Here is a 27,500-nt window from a genome sequence, read left to right as displayed (position 1 = left end):
CGGGGCGGTCCTGTCCTTCAGCCACCTGCAGTCCAACCTGTGTAAGTGGTGCGAGGCGTCCAGCCCGCTGTGTAAGGACAGCGTCTGCCTCAGCAACTGCTCCCTGTCCTCCTTCTGCACCGCCACCGAGGAGATCTGCGTCGCCATATGGTGAGCGCTGTGTGTGTGTGTGTGTGTGTGTGTGTGTGTCCCGGTGGCTCAAAATGCATGTTGTGTATTCACGATATCATGGATTGAACCTCTTTACTGTCCTGCGTAAGACACTTTTTTCCACAAATGGCACACTGCACTGTAAACATCCGGATGCGGATGCCAGGTTCTCAGGTTCAAAAGGCTGATTTCTATTAGATTCACTTCTATTACATTTACACTGGAATCACGTCAAGAAAAGCTTTCCCTCTTAGTTGTGTTGATTAGTAAGAAGGGTGATGGTGATTTGCAGACGGCGGTGATTCGCAAGTAAAATCTAAAATGTCTTGTCTTCGGTCATGCGAGAACAGAGAAGGTTGGTCCGTGTTTTTCAAACGGCGATGAATTCTGATGGAAAACCGCCCGGCCGACCTGCTGCTGCTCCAGTAAACAAGTCAAGACTGAAGAGTGAATGATTATCCTCTACACAAATATGTGTCAGAGCAGGTGTGAAGATAGGACCATCTTAAAGTATGCAGATGACTCTGTTATTGTTGGTCGGCTCCAGGACAACGAGACCGACCACGGCCCGGTCAGAGGAGTCCTGTCTTCAATTAAACATATCTAAGACAAAACACATGATCATTGATTTTAGAAGACATGCCCACACACATGAAGTCACGTCCATTAAGGGTCAGACAGTGGAATGTGTGCAATTTTATGAATATCTTGGGACAATTATTGACTCAAAACTGAACTTTGAAGCAAATTGTGAAGCCGTGTGCAAAAAGGGGCACCGGCGTTTGTTTTGTTTGAGGAAACTGTTCTATTTCCACATCGATAAAACCATGATGACCTTATTCTGCCGTGCTTTTATTGAATCGATTTGATCTTTTTCTTTGGTGTCATGGTTTGGAAACCTATCTTTAAAGAACAGAAACTCTCTGAATCAGATTGTGAAATGGTGTAGTCGGCTGGTTGGTGAGTCACAGCTTGACCCAGCAGCGTCCTGCACACCGGACGGTCCCAGAGGAGAACTGGCTCCGCCCTCTGCTCGGAGCAGAACTGGCTCCGCCCTCTGCCCGGAGGAGAACTGGCTCCGCCCTCTGCCCGGAGGAGAACTGGCTCCGCCCTCTGCTCGGAGGAGAACTGGCTCCGCCCTCTGCTCGGAGCAGAACTGGCTCCGCCCTCTGCCCGGAACAGAACTGGCTCCGCCCTCTGCCCGGAGGAGAACTGGCTCCGCCCTCTGCTCGGAGGAGAACTGGCTCCGCCCTCTGCTCGGAGCAGAACTGGCTCCGCCCTCTGCCCGGAGGAGAACTGGCTCCGCCCTCTGCTCGGAGGAGAACTGGCTCCGCCCTCTGCTCGGAGGAGAACTGGCTCCGCCCTCTGCTCAGAGGAGTTCAGCTTCTTCCTTTTGGACGAAGGTTTATCGTCCCAAAGTGCAGAACAAAGCGATATAAAAATAGCTTTGTTCCAGCAGCCATCACTCAGATGAACAAGTCGTAGCAATATTGCACAGATATAGAAGCAACGTTTATTTATTTATGTAATCTTTTTGTTTTAGTGGTTTAGTGATGATTGGAACTTTGAGTACTTTTATTATGTTTGTCTACTGTCTGTGTTGTTTCTAAAATGTGTGTCAAGATGGATGACTCTCTACTGCAAACCAAATCTAATGTAACCTGAACCTGAACCTGAACCTGAACCTGAACCTGAACCTGAGCGAGTGCAGGTTTCTCCTTGTTACAGCAGAGCAAGCTGCTGCTGCCAGGGTTGAGGGTTTGATTCCCACTTGAGGGTTTGATTCTCACTTGAGGGTTTGATTCCCACTTGAGGGTTTAATTCCCACTTGAGGGTTTGATTCCCACTTGAGGGTTTGATTCCCACTTGAGGGTTTAAGTCCCACTTGAGGGTTTGATTCCCACTTGAGGGTTTAAGTCCCACTTGAGGGTTTGATTCCCACTGGAGGGTTTGATTCCCACTTGAGGGTTTGATTCCCACTTGAGGGTTTGATTCCCACTTGAGGGTTTAATTCCCACTTGAGGGTTTGATTCCCACTTGAGGGTTTGATTCCCACTTGAGGGTTTAATTCCCACTTGAGGGTTTGATTCCCACTTGAGGGTTTAAGTCCCACTTGAGGGTTTGATTCCCACTTGAGGGTTTAAGTCCCACTTGAGGGTTTGATTCCCACTTGAGGGTTTAAGTCCCACTTGAGGGTTTAAGTCCCACTTGAGGGTTTGATTCCCACTTGAGGGTTTGATTCCCACTTGAGGGTTTGATTCCCACTGGCCTGAGAACCGCTTGGGATCAAATTCTCCACTAAACGGTGTTTTTTTCATGTTGAAGTCTTTACACACCATGAATGACGCGAAGAAACACCACAAAATTACAAATATGGAGGATAGGATAGTCCTTTAGCGCGGTGGTTCTCAACGTGGGGTCCGGGGACCACCAGGGGTCCTTGAGGGGGTTCCAGGGGGTCGCCAGCAAATTGATGAATTGTTAAACTTCATCATTATTTTCATTCGTTTTTATTTATTTTATTGTATGTTTGTGTCTTAATGTTTGTCTGTTTTAATGTTGTTGCAACTTTTATCTCTTTTTCTGCTGCTATCTTGGCCAGGCTTCCCTTGAAAAAGAGGTCTTTGTATCTCAACGGGACCGACCTGGTTAATAAAAATAAAGGTTAAATAAATAAATAAATAAAATGTACAAGAAGTGAACACAATTAGAGAATGTAGAAGAAAAGATTTCGATCATATCTCTCTACCTACAATACAGACAGTCATGAGATTCTGGACAAAATCAAATCTAACAATAAAAATATTCTCAGATTTGGGTCAGAGAGACAAAATCTCATGAAATGGGGGTCTGTGGCTCTAATGTGGACTGAATTAGGGTCCTTGATATGAAAAAAGTTGAGAATCACTGCTTTAGCGTCCCAAATATTATTGGAATATCAGCATGCACACACACTCCACACCACAGTACACCTAAGCTCACTTCAGTCTGTTGTGGATCAGCTTTATGAAACATCCTGAAGTGATTTCTCTCGAGTCGCTACTGTCGCCGACAAAAAAAAGCATGTGACTCGGGCGTTTCCCTTTCTTTCTTTCTTTCTTTCTTTCTTTCTTTCTTTCTTCTCACTCGGTTTTAGAAGTTTTACATGAGCCTCTGGAGCTCAAAGCCTGGTGAAACCTCCCGTTGTAAACGTTCAGAAACATCAGGCAGAACACGAGCTCCTCCTCTTCACGACTGGAAAACTTTCTGCTGATGCGTGGTTTGCTGCGCTGGGATCCCCCCTCTCTGCGCCCCTCTCATTTCCTGCCAGCGTCAGGCGGCCCGGCCCCGCGGCCCAGGCTGGGAGCCGGCGATAAGAGAGGGAGCTGATACCGGAGAACAGAGGAGAGGAAAACACTCGTTTATCCAGGTCAAAGTTGACAGCGGATCATCTGAGAGCCGCTTAAAGAAAAGATCAGATTCTGACTTCATACACAATAAACTACTGACTGTGTTAACAAATTACATTTACTCAAGTTACTGTAATTTAGCAACTTTTTGGTGTGCTTTAAAGTCAGTAATTTCATTTTAAATCCCATCCATCACAGAACAGATTGTGTCTCTCCATCAGCAACAGAAACTAGATCGACGTAAACTGACAAACTGTGGATCCATTCACAGTGAGAAGAGGAATCTGACTTTACTTTGTTTCTGCACTTTATTTTGTCGTTTCTAATGTTTCCAGTGAAAAGAATCTAGTTTGAACTCTGACCTCTCTCCTGTTAGAATCACATGGAAAAGATCACAGCTAACAACGTTCTCTGTTCTAAAGAGGAACTCAGGGACTTTTTACTCTGAGGACATTTTAAATCACACACTTTTTACTTTTACTGAAGGAGATTTTTTACATCAGAACTTTTACTTCTGCTTCAGTAAAATATCAGCAAAGTGCGCTATAGGGTGAATGGTGGACTTAGAGATGGACTTTTCCATTTCTGAGATATATTAAGTGGATTTTAACCAAGAAATTGAACTTTTAAGTGTCTGTTTTTTTGCACATATATGTTTTTGACACTTCTTGCCGCATGATATGTGGCCAAGAAGGTTTTGTACAAGTCATATTTGGACTCAAGTAAATGCAAATGAATGGTAACAACACCTTGAGACCAACTGGGCTCGGGTTAGGAGATGAATGTAGTCAATGGAAGGTCCTCACAAGTATAGTAAAACAAATATACGTGTGTATGCTACATGTATGTTTGTGTATATGTGCATGTGTTTATGTAAAAGAGCGTGTTCTTCTTTTACGTGTGCATTGTTACACGCGTGTTCCTCCGCCCGCACCCAGGAGGAAGACGAACGACAGCATGACGGTGCAGACGCTGTGTCACCACCCCGCTCTGCCTCTGGAGGGCGTGGAGCCCGGCCTGCTGCTCAACGCCTCCTCCTCCAGGGAGTGTCACATGGTCCCGCAGCCCGCGGAGGACGGGACCATGCTGGTCTGCGGCTGCCAGGGCGAACACGAATGTAACGACAAGCTCATCTTCGACAAGGGACCCAACGGTGAATACACGGGTGGATGGATGGATAGATAAATGTGTGGGTGCGTTGATGGATGGATAGAATGAATGGATGGATGGATAAATGGATGGATGGATGGATGAACGGATGCATGAGTGGATGGATGGATGGTTGAGATGATACGATTCGATACGTGATCTGAGGTTCAGGATTCAATACAACCAGGATACGATGTGATCAATAAAAGTTCAGTGACAACAAAGTCAGAATTCTGTTTATTTCTGAGACTCAAATCTTTCCAGCGATGCCATTGGCTGCTAGAATGTAAACAACAATTTAAAAATGTTGTTACAAAGTGACAATAATATAATTTGGATGGAGAGCTTGTGAAACTGTGATGGTCAAGAGTCTCATTAGTGATTACTACAGCAGAATAACATGGAGCTGATATCACCATTCATGTTCCTGACAGCAGAATAACATGGAGCTGATATCACCATTCATGTTCCTGACAGCAGAATAACATGGAGCTGATATCACCATTCATGTTCCTGACAGCAGAATAACATGGAGCTGATATCACCATTCATGTTCCTGACAGCAGAATAACATGGAGCTGATATCACCATTCATGTTCCTGACAGCAGAATAACATGGAGCTGATATCACCATTCATGTTCCTGACACAGACAGACTGACATGTTTTGTATTGAGATGTATTGAATCGTCCCATCCCTAATGGATGATGGATAGATGGATAGATGATGGATGGATAAACACATGGATGGATGGATGAATGGGTAAATAAATGGGTTGGTTGATGCATGAACAGATGGATGGATGTAATGGATTCTATTCATCTGTCCTGTTCCTGCAGGTTTCTCCAAGCTGCAGAGTAAGGATGTGATCCCGGTGGTCGTGGTCAGTTTGGTGCCTCCTGTCCTGGTGGCTCTGGTCGCCACCGCCACCTTCTACCTCTACCGCACCCGCCGCCCCGGCAAGCCCGGCCCGCCGGCGCGCCCCGACTGGCCCACCAAACGCGCCCCGGACCGCTACCGCGCCCTGGACCTGCCTTGCGGAGGAGGGAGGAGGGAGGGAGGAGGAGGCATGACGGGGCCCGGGGGGGGGAGGGAGGAGTCTAACGCCAAGCCGCCGTCTCTCGCCGACATCGGCGACATGGCGGATGGGCGGGGTCAAATGGCGGAGCCGCTGCCGATCAAGCTGGAGGCCCTGGTGGGGAAGGGGCGCTTCGCTGAAGTGTGGAGGGCGCACCTGCTGCAGGGGGAGAAGGGCGGAGCCGGCAGCTACGAGACGGTGGCGGTGAAGGTGTTCCCGGCCGTGGAGTACGCCTCCTGGAGGAACGAGCGCTTCATCTTCTCCGACCCCAAGCTGGAGCACGACAACGTGGTTCGGTTCCTGGCGGCCGAGGAGCGGGGCCCGCCGGGCCACGCCCACACCAAGTACTGGCTGGTTTTGGCCTATCACGGCCTCGGGAACCTGCAGGACTTCCTCTCTGCCAACATACTGAGCTGGGAGGAGCTTGTTGCCATGGCAGGCAGCATCGCCAGAGGGCTGGCTCATCTCCACAGCGACACCACGCCCAGCAGGGTGCCCAAGGTAACGACCTCTGGAAGTCTGCTCATTTTCTACACTCATTATGCATTTTATAGTGAATGCGGTTGGAGTTGCGCTGTAAAGTCTGCCTGTTGACAGTTGCTTGTTGCCGGTTGCCTGTGTTGCTGCAGGTGCCGGTTGCCCATCGGGACCTGAAGAGCAGCAACATCGTGGTGAAGAGCCGGAGGGAGTGCGCTCTGTGTGACTTCGGCCTGGCGTTGAGACTGGACCTCTCCCTCACCGTCGACGACTACGCCAACAGTGGCCAGGTGACCTGCCGCAGAACAGAGCGATAGAGAGGAGTAGAATACAATAGAGTGAAATAGAGTGCAACTTTATATTGTTCAGGCTTGCGAACCTGAAGCGAAATGCATCGTTCGCTCCTAAACTTTTATCTCATGTAAAAGGAAGGGACTTTTTGTGACTCGGTGTGTGGTAAGAATCAATATTTTGCAACATTGGTATTATGTTGTATTTTACCCATAATGCTCAAACTGTGACTCCAGGTCGGGACGGCCCGCTACATGGCTCCTGAGGTGCTGGAGTCCAGAGTGAACCTGGAAGACCTGGAGGCCTTCAAACAGATGGATGTTTACTCCATGGCCCTGGTCCTGTGGGAGATGGCCTCCCGCTGCCACGCTGTGGGAGGTACGAGTGTGTGTGTGTGTGTGTGTGTGTCAGGGTTTGGTCCATTCATGAACTGAACTGAGACTGCATGGTAAACTGCAGTTATTCAGTTTAATTAAATTCAGTTCTGTGTCATGGTAATAAAAAGGGGGATAAACGAGGTTAACAAGCACCGATATCAGATCAGATTTATTCTACTTTCAGCAAAGCTTTATTTCTTTCAATCTTCATATCCCGCATGATGTCATATCAGTCGTCGCAGCCAACTGAAATGTGTAAAAATATGTTTCCCTTGCAGTGTGTCCTCATTTGGTTCTGTGTGTGTGTGTGTGTGTGTGTGTATGTGTGTGTTGTTTTGCTGCAGCACAAGGAAATAATCATGGTGGAAATGTGTTTGATAAATGACAAACAGACTGATGTATAACCTGACTAATTTCCTTTTAATGGACACTAGTGGTTTGAGAAGTTAGAAGTTAGGCCACGCAATGATGCACGTAATGAGTGTGTGTGTGTGTGTGTGTGTGTGTGTGTGTGTTGCAGAGGTGAAGAGCTACGAGCCGGCGTTTGGCTCCAGAGTGTGTGAGCAGCCGTGTGTGGACAGCATGAGAGACCTGGTGCTGAGAGACAGAGGCCGACCAGACATCCCCTCCTCCTGGACACAGCACCAGGTCACACACACACACACACACACACACACACACACACACACACTCTGCCTGGACACAACACCAGGTCAGATACAGATTCTGCATATCTGATCTGTCTCTGACCCAAATCTGAGAATATTTTTATTGTTAAATGATTTTGTCCAGAACTCCATGACTGTCTGTATTGTAGGTAAAGAGATAACAGAGAAACTATGATCAAAATATTAATTCTTCTAAATTCTCTAATTGTGTTCACTTATTGTAAATGAAATAATGCTGAAGTTTAACAATTCATCAATTTGCTGGAGACCCCCTGGAACCCCCTCAAGGGCCCCTGGTGGTCCCCGGACCCCACATTGAGAACCACTGCATGATCATTATAATCGAATTACCTGGAAGTCACAAAATGCTAACAAGCTAGAAAACTCCCGTTCAAGAGAGGAGTCATGAAGCATTTTGAGACATTGAGACACACAAAAACATTTTAAAGATCCTGCTGTTGTTTGACAACCGTGAAAACGACAAATTATTTACACCAAATACATTTCACATCAATTATTAGAACACAGAAAAAGCAATGACGGAAAATGTCAATTTATTGTTTTGTTCATAGAAATTGAATAGGGTTTGGCTCTTTGTAGGCGTGTCCTTGTGGTTCTTATCTCCGTAAGGCTCCTTGTGACCTTTGACCTCTCCTCTCTGTTGCTAGCTTTGTGCCTGAGAGAGAGAGACGCCTCCTGTCTGATCCCACTGTAACTCCACTCTCTCTCTGCTGCAGGGGATGAGCGTTCTCTGTGCCACCATCACCGAGTGCTGGGACCACGACCCCGAGGCCCGGCTCACCGCTCACTGCGTGGTGGAGCGCTTCAGCGCCCTGCAGCAGGAGGAGGAGGAGCGGAGGGAGGAGGAGGAGGAGGGGGAGGAGGAGGAGAGAGGAGGAGAACAGGAGGAGGAGGAGCCGGGGCGAGGAGGAGAGGGAGAGGAAGAGGAAGAGAGAGAAAAGGACTCGGAGACGACGAACACCGGCCCGGTTTACAGCGCTCCTCCTCCTCCTTCTCCTCCTCTCTCGTCTCCTCCCACGCCTCCCCTCCACTCCTTCTCCTCTTCCTCCTCCTCCTCTTCCTCGGCGGTCCCTCATCCGGACGCAGAGAGCGGAGGAACCGGAGTGTCCCATGATTCCCTGGTTCAGCACGGCTCTATGGTGTGAGCAGCGGACCTCACAGTCCTGTTGCTGGCTGTGTTCACTCTGCCTGTTTAAATCTTTTATTTCTCCACCAACTGTCAACAGCCGTCTGATAATGGAATAACTTGTCAAAATATTCTAAATGAGTAGAAAACGTAATAACAACTGTTAATGTCATAAATTGCCAGATAATGTAATAATATCTTCGTATTGTAGTACAAAAAAAGCTATGCCATGTTGCATTAACATAGTTGCTGTAATGATGTAATTTCCTGATGTAATATCAGGAAAAAATGTATTACAGTATCTGTCTGAAGATGTTATTACATTAGCGTTTTTATTAAGTTTTCAACCCATTTAGAGTCTAAAGTTATCAACTGTCAGATAATGTAATAACGTATTTACTTATTAATTACATTAAGTTATTATGAAGTTATATTACTACATTATGTAATAACATAATGTAGTAATATGTCCCTTTAAATGGGTTGGAAAATATAATAAAATGCTGGATAATGTAATAACATCTTCAGACTGATTATATATATATATAATTTGTTTTATATATATTTTTTATTTTTAAACCAGCAATTATTATATTTTATGGGGTGTAGCACTTCTGTTTTTTAAATTAATTATTCCAATATCAGTCTGAAGGTATTATTATGTTATCCAGCAATTTATTACATTAACAGTTTTTATTGAATTTTCAATTTCATTTAGAGGGATATTTTATCACATTTTGACAAGTTGCCATATTATCTGGCGGTCATTACATGGTCAGTCACTACAAGGCTGAATGTCCACAAGAATCATTTGCATTACCACAGCTGGAAATAGATGTGGTCTTTTTATTTCATTAGTCTGTCTTAAAGAGGAAATTCTGAAAATTCGAAGCGGGTTTTACCTGTTTAGAGTGCCATGAGAAAATCACATCAGTGTAAAATATGGATAAAATTCAGATCCCTTGGTTTTGCTAAGCTAGCCTCTGGTGTGATTTATTATTTCTTGCTGTCCAGACTGTTAAAATCTCACACATTTAATCTGTTCAGTTTAAAAGCTCAGAACAATGTCACATAAGTGGGAAAAAAGTGTATTTTGAGCCGGCAGGGTGAATGCAGCCATTTTCACCCAACAGACACAATAAGACCTGAGAGTGCTACACAGCTGAATGTTTTCTCTTTGGGACGTCCCGGACGTGTCAGCTGAAGACCGAGGAGAGCAGAAATAACCAAAGACAGACTCAGTGTTTGTGCCTGGAGAGATTCAGCGCTCTCATTTTCATAACAGGCCCGTTTGCTTTATTCCACACTTCTGCACTCAAACGATGAACAGGAGGTGTGATGGGAACGGGCGTGTCCTGACCCGAAACCTCCCTGACCAGACACAGTGAGGATTTTAATGGCGCCACCTGTTGGACGATAATGTACAGTGCGTCCCCCAGACTGGTTCTGCTGGGAGGATGTACAGTAAAATACAGGTTTGTTGTATGAAAATGTTTCCATTGGAAGGAGCTGGTCTCCATTTTGTTGTGGTATTATTCTTCAATAGCTACTGTGATTATCTGCTATAGCCCTCTTGTATGAATAAAAAGGAGAGAGAGCTCTTTCCTGCCCTGTGGAAGGTAAATGTGCGGTTACATTTACATTTACAGAAAATCAGAGTTTTAATTCTTTCTGGATCTTGTCCTGACTCGCTACACAGTGATTTTCCTTGTTTTAGTCATGAGAAAATATGTGCCAAAGAGTTATAAATCAGATCTTTTGTACCTACATAAATTTAGCCTATGTACACACACACATACATAGTGCAATGTTATCAATGTTAGCAATAAATCTAAAAAACTGAATATGAACACCACGGACTATCCAGTAACTAAGAACACTGTTTCCATCCAGTATGAAACTCTGTATGAAGGCACAGATCCTCAAAACCACTGTTCATATGATTTTATGATGGAAAATTTCTCCAAACTATGATGTTCTTTTCATAATAAACTTTGATGTCTCTTGTTGATTCTGCCTCGCTCTCTGCAGTAGAAGATCCGTTTTCAAAACTTTGCTGCAAGTTTTAAAATTGTCCCCAAAATTATGAAATGAGATGTGAGCTGATGAGATTTGATGAGATGAGGTGAGATGTGGTGTTGTGATGAAACGTCTTGAGAGAATATGCGATGTGGTGTAATGTGATGTGATGAGATTAGATGAGAAGGGATGAGACTAGATGAGATGAGATGAAATATGGTGTGATGTGATGAGATGCGATGGGATGAGATGTGATTGAATGATATGATGTGAGGAGATGAGATGCGATGTGTCACGGTGTGATGTGATGTGACAAAGTGAGGTGATGGGATGGAATTAGATGTGAAGAGATGAGAGTAGATAGGATGCGATGAAATGTGGTTAATGTGATGAGATATGATGAGATGAGATGAAATGTGGTGGAACGTGATGAGATGAGATGAGCTGAGATGAAATGTGGAATGTGATGACGTGATGATGACATTAGATGAGATGAGATGAAATGTGGTGGAACGTGATGAGATAATTAGATTAGATGAGATGAAATGTGGGGGAACGTGATGAGATGTGATGAGATTAGATGAAATGTGGAACGTGATTACGTGATGAGATGAAATGTGGAGGAACGTGACGAGATGTGATGAGATTAGATGAAATGTGGTGGAACGTGATGAGATGAAATGTGGAACGTGATGGCGTGATGAGATTAGATGAGATGAAATGTGGAGGAACGTGATGAGATGAGATGAGCTGAGATGAAATGTGGAATGTGATGACGTGATGATGACATTAGATGAGATGAGATGAAATGTGGTGGAACGTGATGAGATAATTAGATTAGATGAGATGAAATGTGGGGGAACGTGATGAGATGTGATGAGATTAGATGAAATGTGGAACGTGATTACGTGATGAGATGAAATGTGGAGGAACGTGACGAGATGTGATGAGATGAGATGAAATGTGGTGGAACGTGATGAGATGAAATGTGGAACGTGATGGCGTGATGAGATTAGATGAGATGAAATGTGGAGGAACGTGATGAGATGTGATGAGATGAGATGTGGAACGTGATGACGTGATGAGATTAGATGAGATGAGATGAAATGTGGAACGTGATGACATAATTAGATGAGATGAAATGTGGAACGTGATGACATAATTAGATGAGATGAAATGTGGAACGTGATGACATAATTAGATGAGATGAGATGAAATGTGGTGGAACATGATGAGATTAAACGTGGAACGTGATGACGTGATGAGATTAGATGAGATGAAATGTGGTATATGATGACGTGATGTGATGAGACGAAATGTGGAACATGATGAGATGTGATGGACTAGATGAGATGAGATGAAATGAAATGTGGAACGTGATGAAATGTGATGGTGCGATGTGGAGTGACATGACAAAGTGAGGTGACGTGATGGGATGAGATGTGAAAAGATGAGATGGCATTAGATGAGATGAGATGAAATGTGACGCAATGAAATGTGGTGTAATGTGATGAGATGAGACAAGATGAGATGTTCTCCTCACTCAGCACCAGTCAGCACAAACACAAGAAGACTGCAGCAACATTCTCCAGTTCTGGAGAAATTGGCGGCTTCTGAAAAGCTCAAGTTTGTGCCTGGACAATAGTGGAAAACGCAAATATCCACTCCCAGAGAAGAAACAAACAAGAAAGACGTTGAAAACCACCAAAACTCTACAACACTGTGTCTTAAGATAGGGGTTGGGACCCAAAGTGGGACACGGGCCTGTTTCTGGTGGTTCCCCACATGAGCAGAGACCAGGCATTTTTTAATCTGCCTGGGTTGTGAGACAAGACTGACTTTCTCATTTGGGTCCGGGCTGAATCAGTCAGGAACCACAACACAGAGCTAACTAAGCAGGAACGCCCAGTTATGATGAAAGAGGAAAACTACAGTTCAGTTAAATTCAGTTTAACTGTTGCTCTGAGCTGATCACTGAACACCAATAAACCAAAACACATGTTTGGATTGTTGCTGAACGATTTGCTCACAAATAAACCCCTGGATTCAACTTTGAAGACTTACTATGATTTACAAAACCTGAAAGCAGCAATAATAATGACTTAGACCCTGTTCACATTGCATTTGATACGTCAAAAAATGGACAACATCCCGTGTATTTCACTGAGACATGCGCTGATGGATGACATGAATTGGAGTGCAGTGTGTAAAACCATCGCAACCCAGTCCATCAAAAAAGTTGAAGGTAGATGAACTTTTGATGGAGCGCAAGTAAACATCATCTGCTAACGGACTTCATTAACCAATTAAATTTGTACAGACTGCTTCAAAATGTCCCATGTGAATGCTGCCTTACTGTATTCATGTCACTGGTTGTATCCATCTTCCATCATGGCGTTATAGGTATAAGTGTTATTATTGTAGTGTAGTGTAGATTTATTGGTCAAACACCACATTTAGCATGATGCTGATTTTAGCATTGATTTCAAAATTATATTTATGCGAGTGGCGAGGGGTTTCATTCCAAAACACGTATATCCATTTTGGAAAAATAAAACGATGTTCATTGATCTATATTTAAAAACACAAATGATTACATCCTTTAAAATGTTACTATTTTGTAGTAAAGGGCTTAAGATTGCTGGTTTCCTTCATGTCAGCGTTGTCAGAGTAGTGTTTCATTTTGCCAACATTTTGGAATAAAACTATTAAAAAGCACATTTCTCAGTTGTTTTACCGATAGAATCCTGATAGAATCTAATTCCAATAAGAAATGAATTAGCCTGTGACTTAATGAACCAGGATAGCCTTGTATTCAGCAGGGAAACACTGGAGGACTGGAATGGAGGATTATTTGGAAGAAACAAGAGTCTTTTTTTCCTGAATAGTAGGGATCAGCCCTTTACCCTACACTCTGCATGAGTTTATTTTTACTGTAAACTCGCCCAGGGAGCAGCTCTCTGCGGTGAGAACACAAATGTCAACGCTTTGAATCATACAGGACTTACAGCACATTTCACATTTGTATTTCTAGTCTTTTAGCTGACGCTGTCATCCACAGTGACTTGCAGTGAGGGAGCAGGCCGGGGGTTTGCTGTCTTGCCCAAGAGCACTTCGACAGGACACACGGCTGCTGATGAAACATGCTGACTGTTGTGAGGATGGCACTTGTGACCTTACGGTTACGGGACGGTATCTCAAACCACCAGCCGCCCACTGGAAAGTACACTTACCTGCTATCTAGAAGTTATAATAGCTTGTTGGAAGATTTCTCATTTTCAGCTCTTCAGTGTTCGCTACTGGCCTGATGTGTTGTCATGGTTATTCAACCAGTGTGTTCCTTTGGACATTTAGCATATAAAGCTTTGCAGTTTCATCACAAATCTCCTATCAACCACATGGTGCCATCATAGAAGTCCATCAGAGAGTGTCTGTTAGTTAATTAAGTCTAAATCTCTACCAACCAGGCAGAAACAGAGAGCAGCTGAGTCAGCTTGTTGTGGTGTGGCTGTAGATCCATTCAGTAACGTTCTCAGTAAAAGTGAATAGTGTGATAAGGTGGATTTGGTTACTGTGACACAGTAAACTGTCTTGTCTTTAGCCCTAGTCTCTACTCCAAAACACTCTGAGTTGTAGCTTGAGAAGAGTCAGCTCAGTTAACCTGAACAAACTGTTAGCTAGCTAACTAGCCGGCAAACACACTGATGTTAATGTGAACATGCTAACGCTAGCTGCTGCTAGATACGTTAGCTAGTGTGCTAATCAGATGTGTTAACAACAAGACAGTGATGGTTAGCTGACCAGATGCTATGGTTAGCTAGCTAACAAGCTGACATTATCTAAACACTAAATCAATCAGATGGATCAGTGATGAAATGATCAGTTCAGTCAGAAACAGACAGAAATTAACCGTCTGTTCAATTCTGTTGAGATGACAGAAACACAGTCAGCTGTTCACAGAGCTGAGGACCTCCAAGATGGCCGCCAGAGAGGGGTGACATCACCTGGAAGCCCTTTCCACTCTCCTGGCAGACAAATATACTGTATTACCAGAGCTGCCAACTCTCACGCATTGAGTGTGGAACTCACGCAAATGACCGTCTTCACACGCTCTCATGCCACACCTCCTATTTCTCACTCTGTCAAATCCACAAAATAAATAAATAAATAAATGCATGTCAGCTGACGCGCTGTTTTGCCGCGAACGTACAGCCTGCTTTGAAAACATTTCGGACAGACTCCACTGCTCTACATCGGAGGCTTCGAATTCAAAAAACAATCTGACAGGTGGTGAGTATTAGCCTACTAACACTATACTACAGTACATGTTGTTTGATGTAAAATAGACTATTGGGCTTGTCTTTTCACAAAGTCAATTTTTTGCTGGACCCTGTAGTGTAGGGGACCGGCCTAGAAGAGTGAATGTCCCTCACTCACTCACTCACTGACTCACTCACTCACTCACTCACTGACTCCATCCTGTCCACATTGTTGAAAATACTGAGGTTGCGGTCTTCGGCCACCAGGTCAATGATCCCTCTGGTGGCCAAAAATTGTTTTATTTCTATGTTCATTTTTTAATGGTTGGGGTAAGGATTAGAAGTTATGAAACTGGGGAAATGGCTGTAAATGGTCATGTTTTTTTACTTCAAGTACAAAAATAAATAAAAATAAATGTCTTCGGTGTGCGGTGGCGACCCCGAACGGGCCCCCCAAAAATTTGCCATCTTCCATCAAATGAATGAATGAATGAATGAAAAGTTGGCAGCCCTGATATTACTGAAATAGGCCTATAGGATGCTGGGATCATAGGCTACAACTTTAACTCACTTATTCAACCACAACTAGCTAATTGGAATTTGCACTTTATGACCCGAGTCACAGAAAGAAGAAAGAAAAAAAGAAGAAAGATGGAGAGAAGGACAGTGAACCAGACAGTTGTCTGTCTGACACAGGGGTCCTTTCATTACAATCATGTAGCAGACGGAGATTCACTCCACATCAGTTACCGACCCATCCAGAGATAATTAGATTTGACTGGTCTCTCTGTGAAGTCTGACATTCAGCTGCTTGTGTCTCGCTCTGTCAGGAGTGTGGGAACCAATCATCCACTCAGGAAGTGATCCTTCCTTAAAACCTGGGAAAAGGAAAAACAGGGGGGAAAAAATCACCAAACATTTTGTAGCCTACACTGTTCTTTTCATCGTTGTCTAGATGTAGATAGTGAATTAACTATCAAACTAACTATAATCGAAGCTGTGAAGCAGCAGTGTAGTATATATACTACTACTACACTTCTACTAGCCTACTATTACTACTTTTTTCCTTTTGCTGCCTGTTTACAAAGCACTTTGTAGCTTCTGTTCTGAAAAGTGCTATATAAATAAGTATTTATTTATAATTTATCATCATCATCATTTATGTATCATCACTACTGCTGCTGCTACAACTACTAGGCTACTATTACTGCTACTACTAGGCCTATACTAGGCCTAGTACTAGAGTACTGCCACTTTTCTACACAAAATCTGTTCTGTGATATGTAAATTAATACTACATGTAAATAAAGATTCTTGGTTATTATTTCATGCCAAAGAGTCTAGTGTTGTGGTCAGTAGTCGTATAGTTTCTTTTTTAAACGGATAACATTTCGCTAAGTTTAAATGTATTAGTTTGAAGTGATCTCATGTAAAGTGTAGTTTTTCCTTGTGAATTATAAAATTGTTCATACATAAACCGTTGGTGGCGGTAAAACAACCTTTTGGATGCTAATCGCCCTAAAATTCGATAAAAGAAGAAGACGGTGGATAGGTAGACCAAAGATCGTTTGTCTTAGAGAAGATGGATCCGCAAATATAAAGTTGGGTAAACTGATAGTTTAAGTGGGTTTACCCTCCACATAAATGGAAAAGTTGTAAGATATGTCCTTTTGTTGTTTTTGTCTTCCGTTAAAAACATATTGGTTTTTATTTAAACCAAATGACACACAAACCCCTACGGAAGCGTAATGCATCACTTGAGACATTTTTTTTTGCCGTTTTTCTGACTTGACGAGATAATTATCTCAGAAAAACAGAGCATAATTATATTTTTCCATGAAAACTTTTCTCAGAATCTGAGATAATTATCGTTAATTCAGACAAACAGAGCACTTAAAAAAAAAAATTCTGCTCTGTTTTTCTGACATACTTATCTCGTTAATTCAGAAAAACGGGGTGATTTTTTTTTCTCAAGTGAACGCATTACGCTTCCGTACAAACCGAAGGTATTGTTTTTTGTAGTTTTTCGAAGAGACGCATCTTTGTTTGGGTGAGCCATCTTGTCAATAGACGATCTCTGCCTCCCCCTCTCAGCTGGCAGCTAGCAACAAACCAGGACCTAGTTTAATACATCCACGACCAGGACCCATCGCGTCTGTGGAGGCTTTATTGCACTTGCCGGCTTTGTCATCGCTGGTATCGCTTCAGATTTAAATGTTTCTGTTTTGCGGGATGCTAACATGTTCCCAGCCGCCTAGCAAGCGATGAATGAAACCAGCATCGAGTGGACCAGACCGGCGGTGGTGCTGCTGACATCGGGCTGCCAAACCCAGCTAGTCGGGCTGGTCGTAGGATGGGGCCGAGGCTGAGCTGGGTCGGCAAGCCGTCTGTGTCATGGTTCCTCGGCCCTGCCCTCACCGTCTCCCTCCTGGCTCTGCTGGTGAACTGTCACGGCACCTGCAGGCACCGAGTCCCCTCTCCCAGCGAGGTACGGCTGCCTTATTACACTGTAGTGATACTCATTACTGTGCTGTGGTAGTGGTGGGGCTAAGCTAGTCAGCTAGCTAGATGTGGTGCCTAAAATAAATCTGTTTACATTTTGTTATAGTTCAGACTTTTTTGCATATTAAAGTCTTTTGATGGACACCGACTATAGGCAAACTTGAATCCCCAAATGACATGCTTCTTTGTATGCAGTTTCTGAAGGAGTTAGAGTGGATGATTTGGTTAGTTAGCTAACTGTGATTTGATAACAAGGAGATTTGCCATCCACTTAGCTAGCAGGCTAACCGGCTAACTTGATGCTAGCTAGTTAAACCCTCGCGTTAACAGCAACAATAACATTAACATAATATTGTATCTGTAAGACACTTTTCAAAACCAAACTACAATGTACTATTAACAAATCACATTACTTAAGACAGTTATGTATTTCAATAGTTTGACATCTCATACATTTGAAAAGCAGTGCCACAAAATAATATTATCAGCCACATAATAAAAACAAGCGTAATACAACTTTATGAGTTGTACAAATTTATGTCAATAATTATCAATACTAACAATAACATACCTAAGCTGCTTCAGATGGTAACTACATGCATATAATTAATTCAGTGTGAAGACCTGTCTGTATGCTTATCAGCAAACCATCCTACCCGTCCTGGTCCTGCCTCCTGTCAGCCCACCATGGTGATAAATGCAACAAATACTGACAGTCAGAAATCAATTCCCATGTTTCCTGGCAACAAGATGTTCCTGTGATATTAAAGCAACGGCACTGAGGCAACTCCTCGGGCAATGTTATTGATCACTGCCTGTGATGAGCAGCAGTTTATCTGACAATGCTCCGAGCAACCAGCGATAAAGAGAGACACAGAGTCACAAATCTGTTCAAATGTTTCGTGGCAACAAGAAACAACCGTGTGGTGTTGCAGCTCAGTTGGGCAGCAACACTGTCAGGGTCGGGGGTTTGACTCCTGCTGGGACGATCCAGGCTAAAAATGTATTCATTCATGTTCCTGTGAGACACTTTGGATCTGATGTTCAACACTCAGACCGAGCACGACCGCCTCACTCTGCTCTGTCACACATCATCATGTGTTTGCGTTTCACGGCTGTGTCTTCAGGTCAAACATCAGAGAAAAATCTCTGTTTTAAAGTGGTGACATCATCACCTGGCACCAAAGATCAGCCAATAGCAGATGGCAATTTCAGCAGCATGCTTTTACCATTAGATGTCAGGATTTCAGGTTTGGTGTTTCGTTACTCTTTAACACTATGTGTTTGTGTAGACATATTTTATATTTTGGCATTTTCTTCATTTCATTTTGGCCAAATAGATTCTGTAATCATAAGTAGAGCTGAACAATTAATCGAAAAAAAGTTTTAGTTTTAGAGCAGCAGGTAATCTTTGGTCCATGAATCAAAACCTTTCATCAGTAAATCCTGCAGACTGACATCTATTTTTTTTTTTAACAAAATCACTTTTTTAAAACAAGTTCTGAAAAAATGTATGACAAGAAAAACCTGTGATGATATGAATCACAGTTTAAAATGGCAATTGCAATATTCTGTGAAATAATCGCAATTCATTTTTTTGTCAATATCTTTCAGCCCTAATCACAAATCTGGTAAACGTAATCCTGATTTATTCCAGACTTGATTATTTCAACTTCTGCTTGTTGCTTGTTACTTACGTACTTGCTTTCAATAGAGATTAAATGGAGGCGAACTGTTCCTGTCATTGAATCTGGTGTGAAAGTGGAGTGAGACGTCTCCTCAGGCGCTGTGGCCTCGTTTCTGCCTCCTGCCTCCTCTCTGGCCTCCTTCAGTTGCCGTGGGAACACAAGGCCGGTCCCGCCTGCCAGCTCAAAACAAAAGCCTGAATGTTTTTAAATGTTGAAGCCAAGATACGCTGGCAACATTTCAGGCAACTTTGTCCCAGTTGCTGGTCCCAGTCCCTGCTCAAAGCAAAATTTCCCATCTACACTGCCCTAAAAAATCCCCTTGTATCACGGTGGAGTTCTGGCACAGTTTGATCTAGCCTAACAATCTTTGGCTTGCAAGCTGATATCCTCTCCTTTTATACAGAAAATGATTCATGAACCTGGGAGCAGGCAAAACCATTGACATCATGTTGTAAGATGTTCAGAATTTATGGGTGTCAGTCGGTTCATTTACTATATAAGAGTTTGTGCATGTTTCATTTTGTTTACAATAACAGAAACCTGAATATGAGGTAAACACTTCATCCTGGCTGGAGGTTTTATTCCACAGTGATATATGTGATGGAGATATGAACACACCTTATCCCAGATATGAGCAGCACATGAGCTTATATCTGTGTACACACTAAATGTGTAAACCAACCAGCTTTTCTCTAATCCTCAAAGCTTTACTTGTCGGAGATCGGAGGTTTCTCACCACCGCGCTCCTGGCCTCTTTCAGGTTGTCCACCAGGTGCACCTGAAGTCTGAGCGGCTGACGAAGAGGAGCTCTCCCGAAGACCTTCAGCTGAGGATAAAGATCATCTACGACTCCAGCGTCGACCAGTGAGTCCTGCAGCTGCTCTCCGCATAGCAGGAGACAGGAGAACAGAGACGTTTCTAACTGAGAAGACAGCAGTGACGCACGTTTGGTGTTGAATATTCACACTGACCAACTGTTCCCCAAAAACAACTAGAATGCTGTAGCCTCACATTAGTTTTTTCTGCAGTACTTCAGCCGCTCAGTGTGTTCCTGTGACTGCGGTGTGTCAGTGTGTGTGACGTTTCTGTCTCTCTCTCCTCAGGCTTCCTGCAGACAAGAGAAGACTGGTGAAGGTGAGGTTACTGTTCAAAGATGATAATGAACTTTATTTGTATGCCGCTTCTGGAAATGGTGACAAAATGCTTTACAGAGAAATTAAACAATTATATAAGCCAGTAAGATGATGAACAAAGGAAAATGTCAGACATTCATTTGAAAGGCAACTGGATATTAGTGGTTTTCACTTGGGCAGTGAGAAAAAAAAACACTAAGAATTTAAAATGCTTGGAAATCCTTTCTTTTTCTATTTACAGTTAACATATTTGACTCTTACTTTGTATATTTTGTGTGTGTGTGTGTGTGTGTGTGTGTGTGTCCCCAGGATAAGCTGTTTCCCCAGGCCATTGATTACCTGCAGAGGGCGTTCAGTGTGCGGCGCAGGGTGGGGCCGGTGCTGCTCAGCAGGTAGGAGCATCGCAGCTGGACTACACTGTACAACACTGCATGCAACAGCTTTAAGGGAAACCTTTATGATTTACGCTTAAACCTGCAGTAAGTGATATCAGACCCTATAATCAATCCTGAAACTAATGTGTGCTATGTGGAGATTTCCTTGAGACATAATGATATAAACCAATATCCAGCTGTGTTGTTGTTTTCTCCTCTTTTCTGAAGCTGGTTGTCAGATTCGGCTCCTGAACGAAGCTCCTCCCGCTCCATTCAGCAGCTTTTCATTTGTTAAAAACTAGCTCTTCTCCTCCCTCGCTGTTTAAAAGCAGCGCTCTCCTCCTCCCATCCCTGAACATTTTCTCATAATGTCTGAATCGATGAAGCGAGCGAGTAAACTTGTTAAACTAGTAAACTCGTTAAACTAGTAAACTGTTAAACTAGTGAACTCATTAAACTAGTAAACTGTTAAACTAGTAAACTGTTAAACTAGTGAACTCATTAAACTAGTAAACTGTTAAACTAGTGAACTCATTAAACTAGTAAACTGTTAAACTAGTAAACTGTTAAACTAGTGAACTCATTAAACTAGTAAACTGTTAAACTAGTGAACTCATTAAACTAGTAAACTGTTAAACTAGTAAACTGTTAAACTAGTGAACTGTTAAACTAGTAAACTGTTAAACTAGTGAACTCATTAAACTAGTAAACTGTTAAACTAGTAAACTGTTAAACTAGTGAACTCATTAAACTAGTAAACTGTTAAACTAGTGAACTCATTAAACTAGTAAACTGTTAAACTAGTCAACTGTTAAACTAGTGAACTCATTAAACTAGTAAACTGTTAAACTAGTAAACTGTTAAACTAGTCAACTGTTAAACTAGTGAACTCATTAAACTAGTAAACTGTTAAACTAGTAAACTGTTAAACTAGTCAACTGTTAAACTAGTGAACTCATTAAACTAGTAAACTGTTAAACTAGTGAACTCATTAAACTAGTAAACTGTTAAACTAGTAAACTGTTAAACTAGTGAACTCATTAAACTAGTAAACTGTTAAACTAGTAAACTGTTAAACTAGTGAACTCATTAAACTAGTAAACTGTTAAACTACTGAACTCATTAAACTAGTAAACTGTTAAACTAGTAAACTGTTAAACTAGTCAACTGTTAAACTAGTGAACTGTTAAACTAGTGAACTCATTAAACTAGTAAACTGTTAAACTACTGAACTCATTAAACTAGTAAACTGTTAAACTAGTAAACTGTTAAACTAGTCAACTGTTAAACTAGTGAACTCATTAAACTAGTAAACTGTTAAACTAGTAAACTGTTAAACTACTGAACTCATTAAACTAGTAAACTGTTAAACTAGTAAACTGTTAAACTAGTCAACTGTTAAACTAGTGAACTCATTAAACTAGTAAACTGTTAAACTAGTAAACTGTTAAACTACTGAACTCATTAAACTAGTAAACTGTTAAACTAGTAAACTGTTAAACTAGTCAACTGTTAAACTAGTAAACTGTTAAACTAGTAAACTCGTTAAACTAGTAAACTGTTAAACTAGTCAACTGTTAAACTAGTGAACTCATTAAACTAGTAAACTGTTAAACTAGTCAACTGTTAAACTAGTGAACTCATTAAACTAGTAAACTGTTAAACTAGTCAACTGTTAAACTAGTGAACTCATTAAACTAGTAAACTGTTAAACTAGTGAACTCATTAAACTAGTAAACTGTTCAACTAGTCAACTGTTAAACTAGTGAACTCATTAAACTAGTAAACTGTTAAACTAGTAAACTGTTAAACTAGTCAACTGTTAAACTAGTGAACTCATTAAACTAGTAAACTGTTAAACTAGTGAACTGTTAAACTAGTGAACTCATTAAACTAGTAAACTGTTAAACTAGTAAACTCGTTAAACTACTAAACTGTTAAACTAGTCAACTGTTAAACTACTAAACTGTTAAACTAGTCAACTGTTAAACTAGTGAACTCATTAAACTAGTAAACTGTTAAACTAGTGAACTCATTAAACTAGTCAACTGTTAAACTAGTGAACTCATTAAACTAGTAAACTGTTAAACTAGTGAACTCATTAAACTAGTAAACTGTTAAACTAGTCAACTGTTAAACTAGTGAACTCGTTAAACTAGTAAACTGTTAAACTAGTAAACTGTTAAACTACTGAACTCATTAAACTAGTAAACTGTTAAACTAGTCAACTGTTAAACTAGTGAACTCATTAAACTAGTAAACTGTTAAACTAGTGAACTCATTAAACTAGTCAACTGTTAAACTAGTGAACTCATTAAACTAGTAAACTGTTAAACTAGTAAACTGTTAAACTAGTGAACTCATTAAACTAGTAAACTGTTAAACTAGTGAACTCGTTAAACTAGTAAACTTGCTGCCTGCCTCTTCACTTGTCATTGTGGGTCATGTGACCTTCAGCAGGAGAAAGATCTGTCAAAGTGAGACTGGTAACCAGTGAGACTTCTCTGTAGGTACGGTTAGCTTAGCTGTTAGCCTTTATGCACGCTGCTTTGCAATGTTTGTGCTTGGCTGGCCTCTGTAGTGAGAAGTGACTTTGTTGTGAGTTTATTTACAAATGTGTTTCGGTTTCTGTCGCCCTCTAGTAGTCAGAAAATGTCACTTATTGCAGCTTTAAATTAACCTCAGTTTGATTTTAAAGAATTAAAGCCACTGTCTGTTTTGTGTTTCGTCCCAGACAATGTGTGACCAACCAGTACCTGAGGAAGAGAGATGACCCTCATCGTTACTGCCAGGGAGCGTGTGCAGACGTGACGCGCTGCGGCCCGGTCGTCGTCCCACAGCACCACCTGCAGGTGAGGAGGAGCCGCTGCAGCAGGCCGTGTGGCTGCAAGGCCTCATCGCCAAATTATGGATTATGGAGCCAGTAATGGGATTTGATAACAGCTCACTGCAGCTCAGCATCCAACCACCGCCCCCCCAACACAGACACACACACAGACACACACACAGACACACACACGTTAAGCACGCACCTTCACCTCCCACTGGAAAGAGCTCCAGAGGCTGGGTTCACCAGAGGACTTAGCCCAGATTAGCTGCTCAGAGTTGGGCTGTTTTTTTTATCTCAGCGCCTGGGGAGGGAAGGAGACGAGGAGGGAGGAAAGGGACCTGAGGGAGGAAAAGAGTGAGAGAGGAGAAAGGGAGGGAAGGAGGAAGAGAAAGAGCGAACAGAGGGAAGGGGGGACAGATGGTATGATGGACAGATAAAGGGAGGGGGGAAGGAAGGACGGGGGGTAGAGAGAAGGATGAAAGGATAACAGCGAGGAGGGAGGTTATTGCCAGGATGCTAAGCTCATTATGGTCACTGGACTCTGGGCAGGTGCTAATATTAGTGCTGCTGCTGCGACTGAAGACTGAAGACATGAGGCTGAGGTCTGAGCCGCCTCATGAAGCCGGATGAAGGAAGAGTTCCAGAAAAAAACAAAACTAATTTAATGATAATTGTCGTTGGAGTGAAACTATTTACAAAAAGGGCAGACACTTTTCTGTCTTCATCAGTGTCAAAACATCTCATTAAAAAATACACACGAATGGCAGGATCAAGAAAACTCGAATCATTTTTTACTCAACTAGTTTTGGATCATGTTATGTGTCACATGTTGAACTGAAGCAGAACTCCGGCCACTTTTGACCCGGAACCTGTTTCCTACAACATGGTCCTATAGGGCCAACGGACGCTTCAGAAATCACCTCCCCCTCCCAAAGGCATCCAAAGCATGTCTTTCAACATCCTGACACTCAGCCCCCGACCGGCATCACAACACATTTCAGCTGCAAAGGCTAAAAAGTAGAGATGTAACAATACATTCAGCTCATTGTTTGGTTCAGTACATGGTACTTGGTTCATGGGTTGATTTTATCACAGTATTTTGAGCAAAATCTGAAGGAAGACAAAAGTGACTGACAAAAATCCCTTTTTATTTCTGAGAGAAAAAACTAAAAACAAAAGTGCAAACCATAAACTACAGGTTTCTGTAAGTTCAATTTAAGACCATTTTAATGCCAGGTCCAATAAAATTTAAGACCAATTCCATCCCCAAATAAGCTTGAAGAAGAACTAAAACATTAAAGTAGACATCTGCACAACCAGGGAGATTTCTCACCAGAAAAGCAGCACAAAGAGAAACAGCTCCACTTTGAGGACCTGAAACTATATTTATAAGTAAGTAAGTAAGTAAGTAACTTTATTGATATAGCACCTTTCGAGAGCAGAGACGTCACAAAGTGCTTCACAGAGGAAATAAAGCATAGACATAGATACAGACATAAAACACAATAAAAACAGACAAAAAAAACACAATAAAAACAAAAGTAAATAGAAAATGACACAAAGGCAAGTCTAAACAAATGGGTCTTGAGCTGCTGTTTAAAGGTGTCCTGTATGTATAATTGCAACACAACATTGAATCATACAGCGGTGACTGTAGTTTTTCACTGTGATGTGGTTACCATGGTGCAGGGTGTTGCTAGTGTCACCTGGAAGGCGAGGCTCTCTTCTTGTCAGTTGTCTTGTTTCCATTTTCCTCCTTAACTGGAAAGCCAAAATGCTGCCAGGGAATTATGTCAGAAGAGAAAACGTATTACAATTCCTGCTGTTGGCCTATAGAGGGCGGTAAAGCTCATAGATGACTCGGTGCCCCTTTAAAGATGCGATTCGAAGCACCTTCACAGACTTGTTTCTAGTCGTACCGTGTCTCTCCCAGCAATGTAAGGTGTGCAGTGAGTCGGGGAAGTCGTGCGGCCCCTCCGGCCCTCCGGACGGCCCCGGCATGCAGCGGGCCGACTTCGTCCTGTACGTCAGCGGCGTCACCACCGAGCGCTGCGGGCAGGAGAACATCGTCGCCTACGCTGCCTACTGCCAGCTGGAGGCAGAGCTGGACAGGTAGGACTGACACACACACACACACACACACACACACACACACGATTACAATAGCTATAAATTAATATCTGTCATATCTATCCAGGCCTATGCCAGACTAGGCCAATGTCTGTATTCCCATGGTTTTACACACGTGTAAGCATAGTGTGATGTAATGTATAAATAATAATAAGCTAATATGAGAGTGTGTGTGTGTGTGTGTGTGTGTGTGTCTGCAGGCCTATAGCAGGCTATGCCAACCTGTGTCCTGCTATGATCTCCTCTCAGCCTCAGGAGTTTGAAGGGATGCTCTCCACCGTCAAACACGAGATCATCCACGCTCTGGTCAGTACAAACCACATTCAGTCCGAATGACTTTTTTATTATTTTATTTATTTTTTATTATACTCTATAAAATGATGCTTTAGGTTGTAACTTCCAAGCTGCATCGCTGGAACCGGTCATAATTTACAGCTAAAATTGGATTATTATAAACCATCTTACCTCACTGGAGACTATTGGAGCGGTATATCAGTTTTCTGACATATCAGGCTGCTATTTGCCTTTTATTAAAAATGTGATAATAATAGAGCAGATAATAATCTGTGTATTTTTGTGTTTACCAGGTTAATCCAACCCAGTAATGAGTAACCGAGTTCAGAAAAGAATTCTCTGTGCTTGTGAACTAGGCGACCGAAACCTCCTGATATGTGAGTGTGAGCCTCTGTCCCCTCTCTGTCCACCAGGGGTTCTCAGCGGGTCTGTTTGCCTTCTACCACGACGACGAGGGGAAACCTCTGACCCCTCGCTTCGCCAGCGGCCTGCCCGCCTTCAACGAGACGTGAGGACAGTTCAGTTCTATACAGAGATCTGGACTAGTGCTGCTGTGACTGTTTAACAGATCAGTCAGCATCGCACAGCAAGAATACTGCAGCATCCCTCTGTAGCTGCTGAGTTTTACCACTGATCTGTAACATGTCTACTGTGTGTGTGTGTGTGTGTGTGTGTGTGTGTGTCCCAGCCTGGGTCTGTACCAGTGGAGTGAGGCGGTGATCAGGAGGGTCAGCAGGCTGTGGGACATCAGAGGAGGAGTGATGGTCCGACACCAAGTCCACGTCCTGGTCACACCCCGAGTCGTGGTAAGGAGCAGGGTGTGTGTGTGTGTGTGTGTGTAAATTACAATAACAGTATGATATATAAGTTTGTTTGTATATACACCAAACTCTCTAGTCTCAGAGTTAATGTTTTATCGTGGTAAAGTATCCAAAGAAAAACGTTTCAGCGCTGCAACCTGAACTAGAATTATATCTGGGGACGAAATCTGGAGTCAAACTAAAACGGCCAAAGCATCACAGCTCCAGAAAACAGAGGAAACACACACACTGTCACATACAGAGACAGTTTAGAGGGAACAGAGGGAATGGAGCGCTATATCTAGGGATTATTATTATGACTGTTGCTCTCAGGAGCTGAACCAGCTGTGTGTTCTTCTCTCTGTCAGGAAGAGGCTCGGAGACATTTTAACTGTCCCATCCTGGAAGGAATGGAGCTGGAGAACCAGGGAGGGATGGGAACCGAACTCAACCACTGGGAGAAGAGACTGCTGGAGGTAAACACACCCACTGTGTGTGTGTGTGTGTGTGTGTGTGACTGATGTGTTTCTGTGCACAAGTCTGTGTGTGTGTGTGTGTGTGTGTGTGACTAACGTGTTTCTGTGCACGAGTCTGTGTGTGTGTGTGTGTCTGTATAAGTGTTATTTAACGTGTGATTCAACGTGTTAAATAACATGATGTTTTTAACGTGTCTGCATGCATTAGCCAACAAATAATAAAGGTTTTTTCCTTTTTGTATGAGAAGAGTGCAAGAGTGGAGACATTC

General features: G+C 42.7%; 2 protein-coding genes across 2 annotated transcripts in view; both read left to right on the top strand.

The window, feature by feature from the left end:
- Positions 1–8,815, top strand: part of tgfbr2l (transforming growth factor beta receptor-like) — a 26,239-nt gene extending 17,424 nt beyond the window's left edge. The window contains exons 2-8 of the mRNA XM_071925336.2: positions 1–150; positions 4,478–4,692; positions 5,528–6,267; positions 6,396–6,533; positions 6,771–6,912; positions 7,432–7,559; positions 8,317–8,815. The exon at positions 1–150 is cut by the window's left edge and continues 7 nt beyond it. Coding sequence (XP_071781437.2) covers positions 1–150; positions 4,478–4,692; positions 5,528–6,267; positions 6,396–6,533; positions 6,771–6,912; positions 7,432–7,559; positions 8,317–8,745 — 1,942 coding nt within the window. The 3' untranslated portion in view covers positions 8,746–8,815. The remainder of the gene's footprint in view (positions 151–4,477; positions 4,693–5,527; positions 6,268–6,395; positions 6,534–6,770; positions 6,913–7,431; positions 7,560–8,316) is intronic.
- Positions 8,816–17,357: 8,542 nt separating this feature from the next.
- The window catches only part of lmln (leishmanolysin-like (metallopeptidase M8 family)), a 15,205-nt gene continuing 5,062 nt past the window's right edge, over positions 17,358–27,500 (top strand). The window contains exons 1-10 of the mRNA XM_078286218.1: positions 17,358–17,492; positions 19,955–20,058; positions 20,298–20,328; positions 20,637–20,719; positions 23,436–23,553; positions 25,465–25,643; positions 25,862–25,967; positions 26,369–26,463; positions 26,644–26,761; positions 27,124–27,231. Coding sequence (XP_078142344.1) covers positions 17,358–17,492; positions 19,955–20,058; positions 20,298–20,328; positions 20,637–20,719; positions 23,436–23,553; positions 25,465–25,643; positions 25,862–25,967; positions 26,369–26,463; positions 26,644–26,761; positions 27,124–27,231 — 1,077 coding nt within the window. The remainder of the gene's footprint in view (positions 17,493–19,954; positions 20,059–20,297; positions 20,329–20,636; positions 20,720–23,435; positions 23,554–25,464; positions 25,644–25,861; positions 25,968–26,368; positions 26,464–26,643; positions 26,762–27,123; positions 27,232–27,500) is intronic.

The sequence above is a fragment of the Centroberyx gerrardi genome, chromosome 10, assembly GCF_048128805.1.
Source record: "Centroberyx gerrardi isolate f3 chromosome 10, fCenGer3.hap1.cur.20231027, whole genome shotgun sequence".
NCBI lineage: Eukaryota > Metazoa > Chordata > Actinopteri > Beryciformes > Berycidae > Centroberyx > Centroberyx gerrardi.
The sequence above is the reverse complement of the archived record's forward strand: the minus strand, read 5'-3'. Positions and strand labels throughout refer to the sequence as shown.